The sequence below is a fragment of the Rhamphochromis sp. 'chilingali' genome (genome assembly GCF_963969265.1).
Source record: "Rhamphochromis sp. 'chilingali' genome assembly, chromosome: 8".
Taxonomy (NCBI): Eukaryota; Metazoa; Chordata; class Actinopteri; order Cichliformes; family Cichlidae; genus Rhamphochromis; species Rhamphochromis sp. 'chilingali'.
The window spans coordinates 23898692-23921645 of NC_137935.1; the positions used below are offsets into that span (position 1 = coordinate 23898692).

The 22954-nt window shown below is 42.7% G+C and overlaps 1 protein-coding gene across 3 annotated transcripts in view; it reads left to right on the top strand.

Moving 5' to 3' along the window:
* The first annotated feature begins 3115 nt into the window (after nucleotides 1-3115).
* Nucleotides 3116-22954, top strand: part of ets1 (v-ets avian erythroblastosis virus E26 oncogene homolog 1) — a 33319-nt gene continuing 13480 nt past the window's right edge. Inside the window, exons 1-3 of one of the 3 annotated variants that reach the window (XM_080888328.1) lie at nucleotides 3116-3197; nucleotides 4847-4923; nucleotides 8368-8515. In XM_080888328.1, coding sequence (XP_080744454.1) covers nucleotides 4855-4923; nucleotides 8368-8515 — 217 coding nt within the window. In that variant the 5' untranslated portion in view covers nucleotides 3116-3197; nucleotides 4847-4854. Of the gene's footprint in view, nucleotides 3198-4846; nucleotides 4924-8367; nucleotides 8516-16210; nucleotides 16608-22954 lie in introns of those variants that run through there. The other 2 variants (XM_080888326.1, XM_080888327.1) reach the window with 2 other exon arrangements.

The window sequence follows — 22954 nt, forward strand, 5'->3', positions numbered from 1 at the left end:
CTGTCAAGAGGCACACTCGAACAGAAGATTGCTGTCCCGTACCATCCCTCGTGAAACGCTTGAGAAACACAAACCATCTGGAGGCTATAGTGCACACTCTCAACCCATCAAATATTGAGGATGTTTGTCTGATTTACAGAGCCTATTTAGAACTGTTTGGACAACTTGGCTGAAGGATTGGTGCCTTAATTAAAAATAATATCAAGAGCTAATATTGCCCCCGAGACCTTTGCCTCGCAGTCAACAGTGCAACAAAGACACGGTTCTGTGGCTGAAGATGAAAATCTGAGCCACAAGCACTTCTAAACAAGTATAGTCAGGCCCGAAACAAAGGCTTCTCCACATTTGTGATTTCACTGAGGTTACTGTCCCATGTGCCCCCCCCCCCCCCCCCCCCCCCCGCCACCCTCCACCCCACCCCTTTTTCTGTCTGCTGATGCCAATAGCAACGTAGGCTGTTCTAGGCCCAAGTCCACCACAGTGATGGCATATTGATACTGTCATAAAACATTACATTCTTGCTTTATTCATTAGAACTGCGCTTTAATCTAAAAATATCATGGGCAGAGAATAAAACAGAGTTTTCAACAGCAGAAAGATTAGGCCTGCACTTCTCTCGCTGAGCACCACAACTCGGAAACGCTGAGGCCCAAAATAGATGTTCCTCTCATAAAGGGCTCCTTCTTTGTAGTCGACATACAGCAACAACATCTGCAGGGCAGTTTCTATGGGGGGAACAGATTCGGGCAGGCTATCAAAGAGAGGCGATCTCCTGTGAGAAGTGGTGGGTGGAGGACTTCCATATTCTCCCTCTCTCTCTGTCTCTCTCCTTCTTTTTTTGTTCTCCTCCCTCGCTCTTTTTATCTTGCGCTTCCAAAAAATCTGTAGCAATCAGGACGATGCTAATAAAAGACCATTAATATCACCTGTCAGTGCTATCTTTGGAAGATCCAAAACGAGAAAATGAGACAAAAGGATTCAGTCTGGAGCTGCTCAACAAGATGTGGGATACCAGTGGAGGACAAACGGCTGCAGCGCTTGAGCAGTGAGCTGACAGGAAACCATCAAGAAAACAAGAAGGATGATGAATATTCCTATGTATCGTAACTAAAAGGAAAAACGTAGTTTAAAGTGATGCTTGAGAACTGTGTAATTTCAGTATAAATATTAGCATATTTTATATAAGGGGTTGTGTTTCAATATGGGCTGTGCATAATGCTGTCATGACCTTAAGTTCACATGGTTTTAGATAAAATAAAAACAAGAAAAAAATGTATTAAATGTTGTTCTTCTGGTAAAAATAACCCAACATAAGTTTAATTCAGAGCTGATGCAGATGCAGTTCAAACCAAGAGAGTGATTGTAAAGGTCGTAAAATCCTGCAGGTTGTTTGACTGATGGTTTTCACCGACTGCGATGGCAAGCCGTTCACTATCTGTTTAATGTAAAACATGAGCAAAGCCAGCAGACGGGCTGAGGCTCTGAGCGGAAAAAGATGGCACCGTAATGGGGAGGTGAAAGGCAAGGGGCAAAGCGATGATAGTAGCTTCATGCAGAGCAGAAGTGTATCTGGGGCCTCGCCTTTGAACTGGTGAGCCGGCTAATTGAAACAGCATTGCCAGGGCATCGGCTGAAGATCTGGATCTCATTCACCCCCGCTTTTATTCAATTTGGTTTCATCACAGGGGCGCGTCTCGTGCTTTTTCTCTCCACATGGCAATAAGTCATACCCTCGCCTTTTGCCCTCGACGTGTTGCCCATCTGTGTCCCCTGGGGGCCCAGAGTGCTGAGGCCCTGAGAACGCCAAGGGATTCAGATGAGGTCTTGAGAAAGCCCCTTATGGTACTTTTTCACGCCTCTCACCTTGGACTTGACCCCCACCCCACATCCCCACAGCTCTTCACTCACTCATACACAGACACACACACCTCTTTACCCCCCAGACTTAAGATTTACTGGTAAGAGCAGTGGTTGTCAGGAGGTTTGGACCGTGCACTTTCTAATTCAAACAAATGCGGCACTGAGGTCACGCTATTATCATGGAGCCACAAGGTGTTTCAGATGCCTCGCAAGTGTTGAGTGCTGAGCTGATAGAGAGAGAGAAGAGGGGAGAAGAAGCAGTATGTGTGTGTGTGTGTGTGTGGGGGGGGGGGGGGGGGGGGTGCTGTTAGGGAGCAATGCTGTGGAAAGCTTGTGAGTTTTCAGCGTGGAAATAAGCAAACAAATGCAGCAATGAATAAGCAAATAGACAGATAACACTGCCCAATCTCGATTACTTATCACTATCCTCTATCAGAACATGTGGATGTAGATTTTGCCTTGTAGTGGGGGGCTTCTCATTTCGCAGAAGAGCAGTCAGTGTTCCTACCACTGCTTTAATCAGTGTCCCGCATGCACCGGCCGACGCTTGCAGTTAAAGGTTGGAGGATGATATGATGGTCAGTGATGTACAGTAAATAAATATGCAGGTGCTTTCTGCTAAGACAAACTGATCTAACAGCCACAGTTTCCTTTAAAAGGTAATTTCAGCCGATGCCAGATCTAAGAAGTCTGGGATACTGTGCCAGGTTACGATAATACAAGAATGTAAAATTGCTGCTTGACACACATGCTCAGACATCTGAGATCCTTGTTTTAAAGAGAGAGAGAGAGAAAAAATTGCATGTCAGACAAACAACGGTGTCAGAGGACAACATCACAGGAAAGTCAACAGTTGCAATGATAGTCAAAACCTTTGTTTTTTGCCTCCCTGCTGTTTCCTCCCTGTCATGACTCTGATGGAGGACGAGGAACAAACAAACCAAAAGAAAAAGGAAATAAACAAACCTAAATCTAATTTAGCTAAAAAAAATGACACTGTTATATTTACTGAAAGAGAATATAGATATTATAATCTTTTGAAACACAAGCTGACTGAAAATAGAGGAAAAGCTACACATGGCAGCACAGGTTCTCTACAAGTTTACACCTACTGTGGCTGCATGTGAACCACATGTGAAGTCCAAAGACTACATACAGAGGAAAAATTGGATTTGGAGAGGATCACCGTAGGACTGAGGGAGGGACTAAAAGTGTGCATATCATTTCTTCCTCCGTGGGATTCGCTGCGAGGCAGGTACAGCATCTCTGCAGTCCACCGCTCAGCTGTCACACTCAGCTGTCCAGCGCTCACAGGAAACTTTTAAACACCGCAGTCGGTAAGTGCAAAGTTGTTGTTTTTTTCTTCTTCTTTTCTTTCTGCATCTTCTTACAGGTCAGTGGTAGAATAAGAAGACGCTGTTATTATCTGCGCTCGTCGCTCCTTTGATCCACGAGAGGGAAAGTGTTGGCTTTAAAGTTTTAGTTTTTTCCCGTCAGGAATTCTTCCGAATGCGTGACGCGTTGTTTCCGACCTGTTCCACCGTTACTTATTTTGCGCATAAAAAGTTGCCTTCACGTTTTTGTTTTATTTTATTTTCTCTGAACAAAAGAAACTTCAGGATTGCTAATTGCCTTCAATTAACGGGCTTTAAACTGATTTCTAACAGAGCTCCGAAATGTAGCTTCATATATAAATAGCATCTCTTCATATGACTAAATGTGGAGTTAGACCTATATGAATGTTTTATCTAGCAGTGATTTATTGATTTTTTTTTATTGATTTTTTGCCTTTTTCTCAATAAATCAGAGAGACTTGAACGGCTAAAAGTAAGGCATGCGTTTGATTGACAGAAGTAATTATTCACTTTGTGCTATTTTTTTCTTTCTACGGGAATAAAAGCATTTGAATCTTTTTTTAAATTTATTTATTTATTTATTTTTGATATGCCGAACATCTGCAAGCATTGAGCGGCTGCACATCTTTCTGTCAGCAGCTGCCACAGACTAGAAATGCCAAATTGCTTAACATATGAATGTGACGAAGATGAGACCTGTATGAAACACAACACTGCCCATATCACAACCCACCTCTAATGCAGTCCTTCAGTTCACTTTTCAGTCTCTTTTGTTGGTGCTGCTTTGAGTAAACAATGTTAAGTGATAAGCAGAAGCGTGGAGGAGGGCGGCAAGGAGAGGAGGAGGAGGAAGGAGGGTGAAGGAGAAGAGGAGGAAGAAGCGAGGTAGATGAAAGGAGGAGGCAGACTGGTGTAATGGGAGGGAGGAAGATAGTGGAAGAAGTGGTGGAAATGTTCCTTAGTGGATGGATTTACATCAGCTGAAATTCATTTTTGTTGAGAACATACCAAGATTTTCTTAAAAAAATAACATCCTGTCAGACTTAAACCATGAAGTAGCGCAATGTGAGATGTTGATTGATTGACTACGTGTCAATAGAAATAAAGTAACGCAAATATATATTGTAAATCAAAAACAAATGTAAAAAATGGCATGAAAACAGGATGTTGTGTCCCTGGGCAAGACACTTTACCCTACTTGCCTACTGGTGTTGGCCAGAGGGGCCGATGGCGCGATATGGCAGCCTCGCTTCTGTCAGTCTGCCCCAGGGCAGCTGTGGCTACAACTGTAGCTTGCCTACACCAGTGTATGAATGTGAGAGTGAATGAATAGTGGTATTGTAAAGCGCTTTGGGTGCCTTGAAAAGCGCTATATAAATCCAATCCATTATTATTATTATTATTATTAAAAAAACAGCTCAAATTTCTATTTCCCTGTATTATCTTGTCTCCTTCTTGACCCCCTTCCCTCTCCCAGCTTTTCCTCTCTCACACACCTATGCATACATGCACATATACCACGGACCTGCACACACAAAGTGTAGACAGCGTGTGACGGATAGGCTGCCTCTCTCTGCCTGCACTGTTTGTACGTTGATCCCTTCAGCAGGCCCTGCTTCTCCTGTCCACAGTGTCCGTGATGAGTTACTACATGGATCCAGTTTCTTCCTACCCAGCCCTTCACCCCTGTGACCGTCTGGGCACACTGGTAAGACCTCCCTCGTAAATTATCTCTGTGTTAAGACTGCCTCGGCTACCTACCACACAGCCGTCCACGAGTGTGAGCGAATGAGCGTTTGTGTGTGTGTGCAAACTGCTCAGTGCAGGAATGTGTGCAGGAGCATTAGAGTGGTGTTCTTGTCAGTGTATTAGCAACTCTGGATTCCATCACCTTACAGGAGGATACTCTATTTCTTTTTCAGTTCACTCCACCAGGGTTTGCAGTAAAAGCGCCTGTATCTGTACATGCTGTTCCTCATGATTTCATCAAAAGTTAGGAAACAGAGCTGTTGAACAAGACAATTCTCTACACGGCTGTGAAATTGCCCTTTCGAGCTCCTCTGTGTTGCACAACAAGCCTGCACTGTGTACTTCTCTTTAGCAAGTAATATTGTAAATAATGAGACCTAGGCCTCCAGCCTTGGCACTAACCAATCAAACTGGAGTCAGGCAACCCCAGCAGACCAGCACTTTTCTCAGCTGAGCCACCCGCACTGTGCTTTGCAGCAGTGTGTTTGCAAGAACCCTTAACACTTTCCAAATGGTAGTGCTGAATACAAAGTCAGAGACAGTTGCTGGGAACATTGGGATTCCTGTCAGGTGAGCATTTGAAGGGTGAAGGCCAGTGTGCTGCAAAATAAATGGCTCCATTTGTATGCAGAGCGCCAGCACATTAGGATAATAGACTGAGGTTACATGCAAATGGCAACCCCACCCCGTTCTAATACAAAACACAGAATGATGCCTCTCCCTGTTTCCTAATTGGCTCAGGTGGTGGGGCTTGCCTTTGAAATTGAGACTACTGTATACAAGGGCAGCTTGGTCAAAAGGTGAGCCCATGTCACCTCGGTAGCTTTATTCTCTTGAATTTACATAAATTATCAGCAAAAAGCAAAGGCTCTGATATTTTTTTCTCTCTTTAAGACAATATCTAAGTTCTATGTATTTCACAAAGGCAGTATTCAGAAAACAGCTGCAAAAAGAAAAAGAAAAACTCAAAGAATCACACAGCTTGTTGAAAATGAAATTGATACAAATGCAAATAGTTTCATTTGTAACCTTACCTTTTGTAATGCATTGAATTAATCCTTTTCTTTACATATCTTTTTCACGCAAGTAATGAACACAATGAAAGAACCCCAGACATGAAGGATGGAGTGAACAGCAGCAGGTTGCAGGGGCTGTACCCAGAATCACTCATTACCTCCACAATGTACAAAGAAAACTCATTGTTTTACTCAAAAATGAGTTGCAAATTTAGATTTTGGATCTAAATTTGCAACTCACTTTTCTTGCACTCCAAGTTGTTTGCGTGGACATATGGATGTATGATTTCAGACACGGCTATTTTTGGAACTTTACATTTTGTCTTTGCAGAAAAGCAAAAGTGCAAAAAATTATAACCTGTTAACAACACATCATTTGTATTAAGTATATTAAGAACCCTTATAGACCACATTTCAAGTAACACAAAGGTATGTTTAATTAAATCTGCCTGGTTTGCTAGCAATAGACAAGGGCTTTCCTCTTAAAACCACTCGGTGGTAATTGAGTATGTGTTTGTGCGCATATGTTTGATTGTGACACAAATGTAGCGTCTTGTAACAGTGGGCGTTTCAGTTGTTTTTACATGTGCACTGTAAGATTTCTTCACCATATTGCAAAATATGTTGCAATATTCTAAAGTTATGCCTTTCTGTACATGGAATGGTCTAACTGGATTACTGGAGTGAGGCCAAACACAAAAATACATCTAACTGCGTCACATACATGCTATATAAGAATGCTGAAGTCCTATACACCAAAGACTATTCAGTTCTGCAACAACAGTAAGCATGTCATGCTCTCACTGATTAATAGGTATAATGTTTTGAAAAAAAATGTAATTTTCACACATTCCACTACACATAAACTCAATGTGCTTCACATAGATTATTAAAACAAACAGGATGCTGCTAATACTTATACTCAAAAATGGTGAGCATTGCAAGCCCCACATCCAAAATATATGAATTTTCATTTACAGTAGTCGACAGTAGTCGTCCCCCTGAGAAATTACTTGACCCTAAACTTCTATTAGATTTCCCAGTACTTTAGTCCCTAAAATAACAGGTAGGCCATATAAAAGCATGCATTATAAAGGCAGGCTCCTCCAAATATAGGCTGACCCCGACATTTAAAGTTGTTCTACATGAGCTGAATGAGCTGAATATTATGGTGTCGATGGTATCTGCATTGGTATCTGCGACAGCCTGTCTACTCCATAAATCCTCCATGTGGCTCCCTTCTTCCCTATCTAACTTTCCCTCCTTTGCTGACTGACTTGATAGAAAATGCAAATCTCTCAAGAACCTTGTAAACTGGCCTCCTCGATTCTTTGGTCATGTTAGTCATCCATAAAACTAGATAGCTACTGATAAATGGTGCAGTGCTTAAACAGGAGCTGCTTATCAGATTGCCAGTCACTCTGTCTGCTGGGGCTGTCACTTACACATGTGACATAAATCATAGGATGCTGTAGTTATATCCAATTATATATCCAGTTATATAAGCCGTCATGTGCCTGTGAGAAAAACGCCAGTTTTAAAGAATGCTATTTCCTGATGTTTTTCATGAGTGGTCAAAGTTAGATTTTGATTTACTAAAAATGGCTATCTTCTTCGCCACTGTCTCTTGTTTCCTCAAAGAATTTTATATCTCTTTAGCCCTGCTGCCAAGTGCTGACTTTAGACTTCCCCCCCAGTGCAGCCTCTTACGTGAACAGTTCTGCGATAAGCAGGATAAAACAACAGAGCAAAGATAAACTGAATGAGTCAAATTTAGCTGCAGGGGTTATCTGTATGTGAGTACAATGAAAAAATGTTTCCAAAATACAAGGTTACACTCTGGGACAAAGCCACCGGACAGCTATATTGATAAGCTCATACGTTAACATTTTTCATTGGTTAACACATCAAATTTAGCTGCATAATTATTCAATGGAAAGGCACACTAACCAACAGGCTTTTCCTCTTGTTCTTCAAGGGTTCAAGTGATTTTGGGTGATTTTAAACCCTGACCATATCTTTTATTCTAACACTCACACACTACAGAAGTTTTAAAAGGAGCATTTTCCACATACATCCTCATTAGCTATGCTATCTGAGCTCACTATAACCAAAATCCCAATTAGGAAGACTGTATAACTTAATGTTAGAGGCATAAACTAAGTCCATACCACATTTTGTGTTGCTAACTGATTTATTTAATGTTTATCAAATAAAAAGTCCCCATCCCTCGTTTGTGAAGTTTGGGTGATTTTTAAAAAGATTTCTTTTAAGAAAGAATGAGCAGTTGCATGCAGAGAATGCATGCAACTGCACATTCTGTTTGTCATCTTGTGGATAAATGATTACAAATTAAACTTTGTCTCCATTGTTCATTTTGTCTCCAGAGGCAGAGTGGAGGTGTGGCAATGGGCCCACAGACCCAGCACCCAGGTGTGGTTCACCCTCATCAGCAGTATTACCCATCACAGCCCCTTTACCCTCACGATATACCCCTGCAGGAGGTTCCGGACGGACGTGAAATGTGCCCTACAGGTAAGAAATCATCAGTCTGATGTCAAGTGTATGTAGTATTTATGAACTGATTCTCAACCAGGACCCATAATTTAACAATTTTTAATTGTGATAGCGTTTTGATCAAGTTAACCTTTTACAATCAAATGTTAATGTTCCTAATAGACCCTTAGTTGCTTGATAGAAACATTGTCATAGCTTGTATGAAACCACAAGATGCAGAAGTGGTAATCTGTCAGAAAATAGAGATTACAATTTGCCTCCTTTTTATTCCTTCTTGTATGTGATTCGGCACTACAACAACAAAGAGCAACCAAAAGAGTTTGTATGCTAAATGGATTCATCTCTTCGATCATGGCACACCAAATCTTGCTCATTTTGTTGTTATAACACAATAAAGCTATTTTAACACATGTATTGTCACCATGAATGTCAAACCCCGATGCCTGTTTCAGTCAGAGCTGACAGCCTTTAACTTATCATCTTCCAGGTACAGAATAGTGAAGGTAATTGTCTGGAAAATTCACACCAAGCTGAGTGGACATCTTGTGCTTAGCTGCCTGCATAGGCTCTATGAAGGAGGCATCAATGCTTAAATAAAACTGAGTATTTCCAGTTATGTGAAAAAAGTCCCTGCTGTATGCTAGATGGGGAAAAGGGGAGCTCAGGACAAGGGTCTAACCTGATTGTCATCTTCCCTAACCCGCAACCTAACCTTAAACCAAGCTTTCAAAAGTAAAATGTGATGATTTACACTGTGGACATGCGTTGCTCCTATTAATAGAGACCCCAAAGTGGAACAGATTTATGTTTCCACAACTTCAGTATTGCACACATTTAAGGACATACACACACACACATGCACGCGTGCAGAGTCTCAACTTGGCCTGTTGTTCTGCGTCTGCTGCACGGGGGATGTTGGTGATGCTGACCCTGAGGGCAATGCCTTTACCAGATACCCTCATACCCCCCTCTCTTACGTTCTCTATCTTCCTCCCACTCTGTTTCTGGGGGCAAATGCTCTTCATTTTTCTTCTAACAGCCCTCTCTTTCTAGGTTTTTTTTTTTCGTTCATTGTTTTTCAAATTAGTTTTATTTTAAACTGGAACATTCCTCCCAGTGCATTTGCCTGCGTTTGACTCTGGCCTCTTCTACTTCTCAAAAGTGATTGATGCTGTTGGACTGGGACACACGCCACGGGAGTAAGATAGGGGTGCTGGGGGGCACAGGCTTTCTTCCGTCACCTCCCTGAGCTGGATGCAGGGGCAAGACAGGGGGCCAAAGGGCGGCCATCTTTTTCCCAAGCCTCTGGTTTGGTCTCTGGAGAGGTGGAGGGGGGCTAAGTGCTTGTGTGTGTGTGTGTGTGTGTGTGTGTGTTTGTGTGTGTGTGTGTGTGTGTGTGTGTGTGTGTGTGTGTGTGAGAGAGAGAGAGAGAGAGAGAGAGAGAGAGAGAGAGTATGTGTGTGTGTGTTTGTACGTGTGTGTGTGTGCATATGCTTGCATACGCCAGTACAAGAGGGAGTCAGGATTTGATGGGATTTGCTGATGTTTGTTACAGAGACACACTCTTTTGGAGCACTCACTTCATTCCTCCCAGCGCTAAACCATTGACATAAACATTGCTAAGTGGAAAAAAATGACCGAGTGCTGACCTTCTTTTTTTTTTTTCTTTTCTCGTTCTCGTCTCCAAAATCCATGGAGACCGCAGGTCTCAGAGCATTTGAGCCACCTGGAGATGCGGTTAGAGTCATTTAGCTCTTAACAGCAATGTCATAAGAACTGCTTTGGTTTCTGTCCTACCACCATACGCTGTTATGAGTTGCCGTTAACCTCAAAAAGCTGCTCAATAATCTCTGACACAGTCTCCACACCCCGAGCCGTTGATTTGACTCATTTCTTTCAAACTGAAAAAAACAAAGAGAAACTTCTCTTAATAATTTCACATTTGCAAATTCTGAATACCCGCAAACGATTTGTGTAGACTTAGAAATACAGGTGCAAACAATTTTAAGTTTCTGGTGCTGTACAAGCAGAGCTTTGGAGATTTCTCGTATTTGAACGCATACTTGTTCTTTTTCAGACCACTGAGGTTTTGCCAGTTTTAAATTCTGTTATTTTTTCACATCTGTAAACCCCCCTCTTTATGTATATTCATGTAACAAATCCATTGGCGCTATAAATATAAACACAAACATGTCATGTCTGTCTTGGATATTTGGGATGAAATATTTTGTGTGTCTTTTAAGGTGGTTAGAGCCTGATTTTGCAACTGAAGTCACTATTTTTCCCCTTGTGAATGGACTGGGTGTGTTTAAAATGAAACGTGTTACTGTGAGAAAGAAAAGATACAGAGCAGATGTGAGGCAGGGATTTAGGATGTTACATGCTTGGCCCTGAGCCCAATGTCACACACACTGCTTCCTGACAACAGCCATGACATGGTAATGTTTACACTAACCCAGCTCTACTCTATACTCTCCAACACTCACACCAAAGGATCTGTTGCAAACGCCCACTGAGGAAATTCACTTTATGTGCATGTGTGAGTTAAGTATGCGTGTGTGTGTGTGTGTGTGTGTGTGTGTGTGTGTGTGTGTGTGTGTGTGTGTGTGTGTGTGTGTGTGTGTGTGTGTGTGTGTGTGTGTGTGCTAATAAAAGAGTGAGGGTGCATTTCTGCACAATCTCACCAAAATCCAGGCACAGAAATCACACACATGCAAACACGCTCCACCAACATCCTGGAGTGATACACACTCGCGTATTCATTCATTAAATTCACACCCTGCACTCTTGTGTGTATTGTATTACAGCATCCTTCCATTCAGTGAAACAGGCACACACACACACATACAGGGAGGCGCACACACACATACATTCACTCCCAGGCTCTCCTGAGTTCACTGTACATTTAAACATGCACTCCCATTTAGTACACGCAGACACAGCTGTGATCTGGCACTCAGAGACCATTGGCCTGTGTTTTATATGATGTGATTTGACAGCTGGACAGTTGCAAGAGGAGGGGAATTGGGGGGGGGGGGGGGGGGGGGGGGAGTACAATTTTAGGAGAGAATATGGATAGGGAAAAAGAGAAGTCACAGAAGTGGGACTGCAGTGGTGGGAGGAGAAGAGATGAGGGGAGGAGGATCTAAGATGTGGGGCCTTGAGTGGAGTTGGGGGGGGTTCGCCTCTGATGAGGGGCACGTCCTCACGGGCGAAGGCCCATTTTTTATTTTCTAAAAGTAAACAGGCAGCCTGCGGGGGTCTGGAGGGTTATGGGAAAGGAGGAAACATTGATACTAATCAGGCCAGCGCACACTTCCCCCTCTAACAATAAAACAAAACAAGAGTGGAAACACGGAAAAGCGGCAGACAACTGCGGGGGAATGGGCTACACAACTGTGCACATTTGAAGCGCATGGCATGGTGATAGAGCTAAAGCAAGAAATGCAAGTCAATAAAAATAGTGAAGAGTTCATCTGCTTCTACTACACTGCACATTTGTAGTTTTATTTTTAGATGTCTGAACCGTTTGAATGAGTTTCCACATTAGGCTTCTGAGACACGGTTTACAATAGAGCCACTCTGGAATCTCTATCCCATAATTCAAAGTTCTGCTTTGGTTAACTGAAATCTTGAAATTATTTTTTTGCTTCTTCTCCTTTGATGAGCCATTTTCTCCAATGCTTTTTAAAAATATCACTTGAGATCGTCAGAAATGCATTTTTCCCCTTTTCACCTACAGCTTTTGGCATTGTACCCTGATTGAAAAATGATTGCTTTCTTCTCTGTTAGTGTTGTAATTTTATTTATTTATTCTCTTTTTGGAAACGCTCTGCTTTTAAGTACCAATCATTTTTTAAACTTCCCTTTCCCAGAGTTCTACAGGCCATATTTCTAGGAAGTGTTCGTGTGGTAAGTTCCTCTTGATAGCGCAGTGACTAATTACAAACCACTTCAGTAGGAGAACATGCAGTTCTGAAAGACATGCAATCACTGACGGGGGTGATGATGCAACAGATGCCAGCTCACCAGGAAAGGTGGTGCTTTAATGAATCCTGTGATAGACCTCCCATTGTTTTAATGTTTATGTCGTGAGCATAGCAATATGCAGAGCTTTTAATAACAATGAGCGTACTTTACCAGTAGTGGTAAAAGTGAATTCCTCTAACTGTATCCCGTAATTTGCGTTGGTTGTTGAGTCAAGTCCTCTTTGTAATAGTTAATGGTCAGTTGCTCACTTTAGCATTTTAATATAAACTGAATTTATACAACAATTAACCAAAGGAAAAAAAAAAGAATCCAACAACTGCTTGTTTCTTAACTGAGTGGATCATTCCTTTGGGCGTTGCTATTTACTATGATACACAACCTTCATTTTTCATATGAAACATAGAGTAACACTGATGTATGATCCCTTTAGCTGTGAGGACTAGCAGACTGCGAGACTGTGCTAATAATGGAGAGGAGGGAGGGAGGGAGAAGAACACAAGACAAGTAAAGGGAGGTCTGGGAGGCAAAGAGACGCGGAGGGGGGTGGGGATAATTGAATTATCTGCACAATGGAGTGATGGGGGGCACGTGGTGCCGCTAATGGAGGAAGAGATGTCCTTTTTAGCGGAGCTAATTGTTCAGAAAAGAGCTGAGCCTTTGTTCAGGGAGGCCCTGCTACTTTCCCAGTGCACTTTACATCCACACAATTTAGCGGCGTGTGCGCACACACATACACACAAAAACACATGCACGCGCACAAACACATTCGGGAAGAAAAAGATTTTGGAATGCGAGGCATAAGAAAGAGATGTGCACAAGCACAGTAGACATCTATGAGCAGAGACAGACTCACACATACAGGGACACAGCACTCCTGTCCCAGCTAACCCTCTGATCTCAGCAGGAGTGCATCCAGCCTGTGGCACCTTCAGACAGCATCCACCACAGATAGAGCTGAGACTGAGCTGTTAGACAGAAGCCACAAGGACCCCACTGTTTTACTGTTTGACTGTCTGCCCTGTGTGTGTGTGTGCGTGTCCCATATGTGTGTGTGTGTGTGCTTGAGTGGCTGTAAATAAATGACTGACTGATTACATGCTAAATGGCTTCTATTCACGCAAATACCATACCCATCAGATCATAGACATTCTCTGGGACTTTGGGATTTTATCCCAGTCATCTTTTAAGGCTTCGCGTTTGTAAATGTGTGAGAATGCACATGCCAAACATCGAAAGCCTCAGAGCATCCAAGGCTCCTGCAACTACTGCGAGGGTGCCGCCATCAAAGACAAATATCACTTGACAGCTGTATGGATTGCTCTAAATCAAATAACCTTTCAGTTAACTCTGTGAAAAGTAGCAGGTGCAACGGTTACATCTGAGGATTATAGACAGGCAGAAAGCACAGATGTGCCAGTAAGAGACTGACAGCAAGCAGCAGCGAGGAGAGAGAGAGAAGGCTGTTTTTGCCGGGGGTGCTATACAGCAACACAAATGAGTGAAGGCAGCTAACTGTCAAAACCATGGAAACAGCATTTGCCAGGTGAAGAAAAAGAGACACTGCAACCAAAACTTGTTTGATCTAGGACATGTGTCCTGGGGGTACTGTACATGCATGAGACGATCGTTTCATGTTTATTGCTAAAAAGAAAATGACACAATTGTTTTAGCAGTTGCTTATGGAATTCAGATTGTTCAAAACTGTGTTATAATAAGCTTGTACGACTGATGATGAGAAGCTGATTGTTTAGCATTTAACCTTTCCTCATGTCAGAGTGCTGTTCGCCTTGCTTTTAAGGGTCATTGTACACCAGGCAATGGCCACTGCTCTGAGAAACAGCTCAAAAATGTACTAACATAATATAAATATATTCAGATGCATAGTGGAGCCAAGAATTTCAAGAGCTTTTGTAATCACTTTTTAACAGGATTATTATTAAGATATTAGTTTACCAATTAGTATGCACGTTTCATCACTAAAATCAAATGAAATATTAACAAAATATGTAAATCAATAGAGATGGACAGGAACAAAGTGAAAATCATCCAGAGTGTCACCAGCCCAGATATTAGTCAGCAACACCATTAAACTCTAAATGGCTGCCCTTAGGCACAAAAGGACCCAGGCTGTCCTTTTAAGAGCAGATACAAGGGAGTTCATTAACAGAAGACAAAGAGGTTCAGTCAGAGCGTTTGAGAGACCGACGTGCTGACTGCTGGAGAGCTACTGTTTCTTCCTCCATTCTTCTCCTCCATCACCCCCTCTACTTTAAAGCCCCCCTCCCTCCCTGGTGAGGCAGCTTTTCTCACCGCAGAACCCACCAGCACTCCTCACAGATGAGGCTCCTATCAGGGCAATGAAACCCGATCCAGGGCTGCTAATGGAGTCGGTGAAGTACCACCAGTTGAAAAAAATCCATGCATGATCAATATCCCTGGCTCCCCAGCCTCCTCCCACATCGTCCCATTTAGACGTACAAGTGTACAAGACATGCAGATGTATCGTGTGGATGTGCATCATAGGATGTACCATTGATTCATTCTAACTAGGTTTCTTAAGATGGGGCTGGCTGTGGGATATGTGCTCTAAAGAAAATTATTTACATTTTAAATTTCTTACAAAACCTGGTTAAAAATGAATCATCTGTTATTACAGCTTCTGTTGCCATGGGAGGTGCTCCTTGATGGTAGTAGCTTGTGAAGAGTGGAGTCCTACTGTGGCAAAAAGCCCAGTCTTTCTTTTGTCTTTATTCTTTTTCAGCAGCAGAACAAATACATGATTCAATTTCCAGTGAGGCATGGTCATTGTTCCTGATTATTGGCAGATAAAAAAAAAAAAAGCGAGCAGAAAACTAAAGAAAAAGCAGTTTGCATTTCCCAAACTAGATTTTCATTGACGGTCTCGGTAATGCAGATCGATTTAAACATCCAGACAACTAAACCTCGCATTACTTTTGTGCCTTATTTTTATTTTATTTTTATATCTTCATTTTCAATAAAGGTTAATAGGGCAACTGTTTGTAAAGACAAACTTTGTTATGACTGTGCTGCAGCAGCATAAAGAACACAGACGTGGCTGACTTTTATTGATCTCTGCAACCTGAACAGGAAATACTCTGAGGTGTTTATGAGGGTGAGTTACAAGTTATGAGGATGCCTGGACCCACAGAATATATAGGACAGAGACAGTCCAGGTTCTTTTAGCTCTTAGTAACTTCATCTCAGCTATATAGCTTATTTGTTTTGAGATTTTAGTAGAAATACTATTTCCACACATTAATAACTCTGATTTAATAACTCAGACTCTGATTTATAGATCAACATTAATTCATTCCTAATGGTTTGGCATGCTAAATTAGGTGATAAAGACGTTTTTTTCCGTTAGTCTCTCTTAAAAATATGTGTTTACATATTTAAAATGTTCATCATCAAATCACCAGCGTGTTTCTCAACATCAAGAGCAAGGCGCCGAGTGCGTACGATGACGTATGTAGGCTGCTCGGGGTCACAGGTAACAGCTTTCACATGAGCTGGTGTGTGTGTGTGTGTGTGTGTGGGGGGGGGGGGGGGGGGGGGGGTGTCTAGAGGGAAGAGGTGGGTGTGGGGTGGGGGGTGGGGGTGGGGGGGTCCTTGTAATTGAATTGTGAATCAGCTAGCAAGTTATTCCCAGTCACCGCCCCCTTCTCTGTCGTCGCACTCTGGTTCTTCACAAATGCAACGCCCATAGCCACAGATACAGAGGAGGGAGTAAGTGAGTGTGTGAGTGAGTGAGTAAGAAAGAACGAGGAAAAGAGGGAGTGTGTGTACCGGAGAGGGAGAAAGATAAGTTAGGAGTAAAAGAATCTGAATCGTTTCTTTCTTTTCCATTTCTTTTTTTTAGTGTGAGAGGAGAATATTATATATATATATAAATATATATTTTTTTACAAAATCAAGAACTGATCGGGACGCCAGAGGAGGAGGAGAAGATTTTTTTTTCCTTTGAAATATATTGCGCTTTTGGAGGTGTTAGAATTAAAGAGGGAGGCGGCGTTATTAATTCACGCTGATCTGATGATCATGACGGCAGCTGTCGATATGAAACCGACGTTAACAATCATAAAGGCTGAAAAAATGGACGGTGAGTAATCTCAACTCTTCTGAGCGCTTTGACAGCTAACACGAGACTTACTGTACATTACTCCTCAATGTTTCTTTGTAACACAAGCGGCTGTCTCCGGATTACGCTCACAGTAAAGCACGCTGCTAATTCTCGAGAACAAGTAGATGAGCTGAGAGAGGGACATAACGTCCTGAACGCATTTCTTTGATGAAGGCGCTGCTGGTTGCTCAATATTGGACTCTACAGGCAAGACTTGAGAAAGATGAAATCATGCCTGAGGGTCTAGAGTCTTGCAATAGACTGTACTGTATGCATACATGCATGCGTGCGTGTGTGTGTGCTCCGTATTGCTAGAAATCCGGCTCTGACAGGTGTGACTGTTTCAGATGTGATGATGTGCTAATATGAAAAAAAAGTTAGGACACTGGACTTTTTACATTTATGATCAGTCATCACAAAGCATGCTGCTTTGCATAGCATTGGCAATTTTTACTAGTACATGCAAACAGCAGTGTGACTTTTACTGTTTATGCATGTGTGTAGCTGCCACTTTAAGACACGCTGTATGTTTTATGACAGTTCTCTGATGATCTCAAGCATGAACAGCTATCCGAGTTAAGTTTTGCCACATTTCCTCTTTTTGTACAGATGGTAACCCTATCTCTCTAATCCTGCTTTGATCTCACCTAACACTGACCCATATATTCCATGCCATGCTGGAGAAATCCAAGGCATATTGCCCAGCCGGCATGGGAGACAGGCAGTGGTGCCTAATAACCCCCTCCCCTCCCCTCACCCACCAACCAAACTGCCTCCTCTTTCTCCCTTTCTTCTCTGCCTCCCTCCCCACCACCTCCTCCTTTAGTGGCTGAAACTGACTTTCCAGAAATCAGGAGAGGCAGGCTGAGGTGATGAATCTGCAGTGCTGAGGCTTGCCTCTCTCTTAACTCCACTGCCCAGAACCCTTTGGATCACTCCAGGGGTAGTCCAGGGCGCAGGCAGGGGAGGCCGCAACTGTAAGCTGTTTTCGTGTTGGGGTTTAAACCTTTGCGTGGTTTCACTTCTCTCTTTATCTTTTTTTTTCATAGCATATGGTGGCACGTTTGCAGGATTTGCATTCAGCAGCTTTTTACATTAACCAATCCCCCTGTGCTTTTGCAGTTCAGGTGCAGAGAACCTATTAGCAGAGTAGCAAGCAGCAGTGATGCATCATGGAAATCTGATACTAATTGCTAGTGCTGACCCACTAAGGGGCTGTGACTCACCACATTAACCGCCTTCTCCCTGCTGTCAATACCTGCAGAGCATAGATTCATACATGCACATCACACAAAAGTCGCAAATTCTGCTGACAGCTGCAGAATTGTTGCCAAAGCGTAGCACAATCTTGCAAAAGCATTTCGCAACTCTCGCTCCTACTTACGCTAAGTTGGGTGCACTCAGGTCAAGCCAAGCCTGCCAAGGAGCAGTTCACAACTTCACACAAACACATCCTTTCTTCACCTCCCTCTCGCATGCATACACGCACACACTCACGCACACTGTTCTTGTTTACTTCTTGGTGTTACCATAGTCGCAAGATAGATGTACTACCAATGGCCAAGGCTGTTCTTCAGCCTGATAAGAAATAACAAATTTAAAGGCATGACCAAGTTGCACTTGCCCTTTGCTTACAGCTTACTGAAAGAAAGTAGTCCACACAGGTCAAGTTCTTGGACTGTTACTGTGAGAAGCACCTCTGCAGCAAGTGGTGATGGCAGCTCAGCTTTAGCCCCGTCAGGTCTATGGCATTGTTTTGAATAACACCTGCAGTCACACACTGCACATGCATGCACACCCTGCTAACAGTCTTAAGTGGTTTCTAGCCCACCTTGCTCTTTTGTTTGTTTTCTTTTTTTGACGGAAGTGACAGCAGAGGTAACTCTTTAAAAGTCATTCGCGCAGAGGTAAACCCAAAATAACACTGCTTACTTCACTGTTATGGGATTCACTTCAAAGCACCCCAAGCTTACTTTGTTGTGACCCAGCCGGTGGGGTTGTTGTTGCTGAAAGCACTCTCTAGCCACGAGGAAACTTCTACAGAGACTAATTTGAAAGATAGTGTAGAACATTACCTCACCAGGCGCATTGTAGTACATTTGAGAAACATTTATTATGGCTGCCCAGTGATGGATTTAATATTCAACAGAGTTAATTATTTACAATACAGTTTTTAGACCTGAATGAGCAGTCCCTGTTTTGTTTATGTCTCTGCCAGGCCTGAAGGTCGAGGTTCAGTGAAAGACAGGAATGTTTTGTGAATATGCCCTGCTGGGTGGTATGCATAGAAGCATAGAAATAGCTTTGGCAAGGTTCAGGTTTATCTGATCAAAAATGCTGCACTTTGTTGTAACTGGCAGTTCTGACGTTTCTTCCGAGAGACCTTATATGGCATCCAAATCCACACTTTAAAAAAGGCAGCAGATGCACAAGCACATACAGGCCATGGCAAAAACAGTAGACTCATAGAAGGACTTCACCTACTTTCTCTTTCATGGTTCCTCTCATGTTGGTGCACTGTGGAGAGGAGTAGTAGCTTGAGTCAGGAATGAGGGAGTTACATAAGTTTTTTTTTTTTTTTTCTTTCTTTAGTGCGTTTGTGACAGCACTGCTTGAGTAGCACAGTGTAATATATGCCAGTGTTTGAGTGTGCGTGGCTGGCTAGCAGCTGTGCAAACACTGTTTGGGTGATCTGTGCTTCTCTTGATGTGGTCTGTCAATGAACTGGGCCAAACAGAGCAAACGGGTCAGTTTTTCTTCTGATGTCTGGCGTGTCGAACTATCTAGTTTGTGAGATCAAAACTTTAGTCCAGCCTCACCTACTTAACATGAGGTTTCATTTGAATGGGATTCGACTGTCCCTAGAGGGCAACAGATATCAGTTTGCTCAATGGGACTCCCTGTGACAATTTGGCTTTCACAATGACTCTTTCTTTCTTTCTTTCTTTCTTTCTTTCTTTCTTTCTTTCTTTCTTTCTTTCTTTTCAGTGTTGCACAGTGGTGCCACTTTGTTTCATTAAATGGGTTATTCCCGCATCCAGTCAGCCAACCATTCACTGGTTCCTACATCTGTTGCGTTGCCCATAGAAACATAAAACCGTTATGGTGCGTGGGTCTTTCTTGATGCTTCCCTCGTGACTACACACCTTAATATTTGCTTATAAAGCTTAGTCATAAAAAAGGCGTGCTAGCTCCACAGACAGCAGTCGACTAAATAATAAGCATATGGTGAGTAAGGGGTTGAGGAGCTACCAAGGTGTGGCCAATGAGGCTACAGTAAATGGCTATAAAAGCAAAAGAGATCACAAAGGCTAGAATGCCTTTCTCGCAGCTTCTGATTTTATTTGCATTACATAAAAACACCGACAACCAAAGCAAAGGAGAGAGGAACAGAAAGCATTAACAAGCATTTTTTGTTACTCTTTTCAGTCATTCACCCACCCACTGACTCAATTCCTCCACTAGCATTCTTCCCCCCTCCTTTCCCTTTCTCCCTCTGTTTCAATGTCTTTCTGTTGGCCACATGAGTTTCTCTCATGCCCTTGATGTGGTATATACTGTAGTGAGTTCCCGGTGAATGCACTTTGTCCCATCCCCAGTCATTCCTAGTTTGTAATCCCTGAGTCATGGGACTAGACGCCTGCTACACCACACGCCACTGGCTATGCGCCGGTGTTGATTAGCTTACAGCTATCACAGTCCTCTGCCCCTCATTACTAGTATGACGGGGAACCCTGACTAGCTTTTCACTGTCCAGAAAGGCCTTCAACAACTGCCCACGGATCTCTACATTGTCGTGAAAATCTTTTTTTTCACAGAGTTTCTGTTTTATATTTCCACATTTAGTAGCTGTGTTTCCTATAATAAAATGGAAACTTGGCCGGTTTAGGAACACGCCTGCTTTGGGGATCAGTCCACTGTCTTTAAAGGTAGTCGGTTTGTTTCAGTGCAGATGTTCGGCTGTCCACAACGAAGTCGGATAACTTATTTTGCTCGGCGTGTGCTCTACATTGTGCTCACTTTCTTCTCTTTTGTCTATGCTTGCTTCACAACACCTGTTTTCGGAGTTGGTGTGCATAGCATGCTGCTTTTGTAATCAGGTGAGCAAATGGGGCACAGCCACCGAGTGTGCCCATATCAGACCCACAGCGTCAGATGTATGTAGATCGACCAGCCCGCCAAAGCAACAGATGACAGAGAGGGGTGGTGTTTGCTTGGCGTTTAAGTATGATTCTGCGATGCCTGTAATGAGCGACACAGTCAAATGGAAGACATATGTCCAGAGTGTGTGTTTTATGGGCTGTGTTAGTTAGAGTACTTTTTTTGTATTAAACATTTCATCACTGTTATTTTGTCGTAGAAATTGGGAGTGTAGACCATTGTTATTTTTGCTTCACGTAAGTTCTTATTGCAGACACTTCTTTGTTGCTCTGCAACGTGTATTTGTTTTATGTGTGGTTTCAAGGTAACTGTGACCACATTTTGAATCACCAGCAGGAATTTTACAAGATCTGGTCATTGCTTTAATCATGACCAGTCACATTGTCAAATGAAGCAGCACGATATCCCCGTACATCCAGTCATCCTTTGACTAAATGAGTCACACCCTGTCTATGTATGCTTGTCTATGTGAGTGTGTGTTTAAGAGAGAGAACTAAAGAGAGTGAGATAAGATATTTCGAGCACCAGTTTACACAACTGCAACGTTAGTCTCATGTTTTTTGAAATCACTTCCATCTCGTATTGCAAAACCCTGAGTTGTAACTTTCCAGCTATCAAAATCCTAGTTTAAATCTTTCAATCAGTACATTCAGCCAAACCTGAGAGGTTTCACAGCATCGTGAAAAGCGTGCATATCTTTATAAAAAAGATAAAGGACGAAAGATGTGGCCAGATGTTTTACGCTCCTATTAGCTGTGGAGCTGACACGGAGCCCAAAATAGAAGAGCGATTCATCTTCTTGAGCTGAGACCATTTTGCCACTCAGACCGCGAGTCATTTTTGGTCGCATTAGAGGAAAACAAGAAAGCTGTGAGAAGCACATTGGCGATTGTAAAACAGAGGTGGAATGCGAGGCATGCAACATGAAAACATGGCGGTCTTGGGAGAATTTATTTATGAAGTATCCATCTGCCGCCCAAAGTTCGCCGTCTAACAAGCAACAGTCTTCTTACATGTGTATATGTATGATGTCTAATTGGACCCAACCGTTACAAGCATACATGTTGCAAACCGTAAGCATGGTTGTGTTGCAGACGGCTCCATCCAAGTGTGTGAATGTGCATCTTTATACTGTCCCACATGAATCGTGCGTGTATCAGGAACCCGATTGCGGAATGTATCAATTTGGACTAAAAATGGGGCAGGCACCATGTTTTGTGGAAAAAATGCAACACAGAAAGTAAACTGTTTGTCAGATATGTCGTGTGTTTGGTTTAACGCCTAAACAGTTCCTCCAGAGCATCCCATGTCTGTTTATAACAGCAATGGAGCCTGGACATGGCTAGGCTAGCGCCACCTGCACTCTAGACTGTAGCACTTCCCTGTCAACCCCCCCCCCCCCCCCTTTTTTTTTTCTCCACTATGCACTGATGCATAAAACAAGATGAACTGATCTTATTGGACTAAGTAAGTAAAAACAGACCTTTTCACACTGTTAAAGACAGACCAGTGCAGCTTTTAGCCAGTTAAAGTTGCAGCAAGGAGCCAAATCCTGCTGAAAGCTCTTTATTTTTTTATTTTTTATTTTTCTAGGACAGAATTTCTAACAAGCTTTTAGCAAAAAAAAAGAAAAAAAAAGAAAAATAATGTTAAGTGTCTCTTGGTGATGGCGTGGATCAAAGTGAATGTCATATCAAGCACCGAGGCCATAGCATAAACAGTAGCGTTAATGCACTTTCACATCATGGGCTAATATGATTTCAGAGAAGGAGGGAGTGGAGGAAAGAAAGACAGAAAGGCAGCTATGGGGTATTAGTCTGACTTATTGTCTGCTTCAGTAGCCAGTGTGTCTGTGGTGGTGATGATCCTGGGCAACTCTATTTTCATGGCCAAAGACAGATGTCAGCAATACTAGGCTTGTCCCGTACAGCAGCTTTACACCACCACAGGCTTGTGTTTCAGGAGGGCAGCCAGAAGGCAGTGGTGAAGATCTAAGAATAAAACTAGTTATTCAGCACTGCTGCCTGTGATGGTGGGATTGTACTGGTTTGCGCGTGGGAGGACTTCAGCCTGACGTTGTCCTGCTTCGAAGCATGCTAAGGTCTGCTGCCGGTCTGGCCGGCTTCATCGCCTTGCATACACTTCAATTCCTGGTTTCTTGGCAT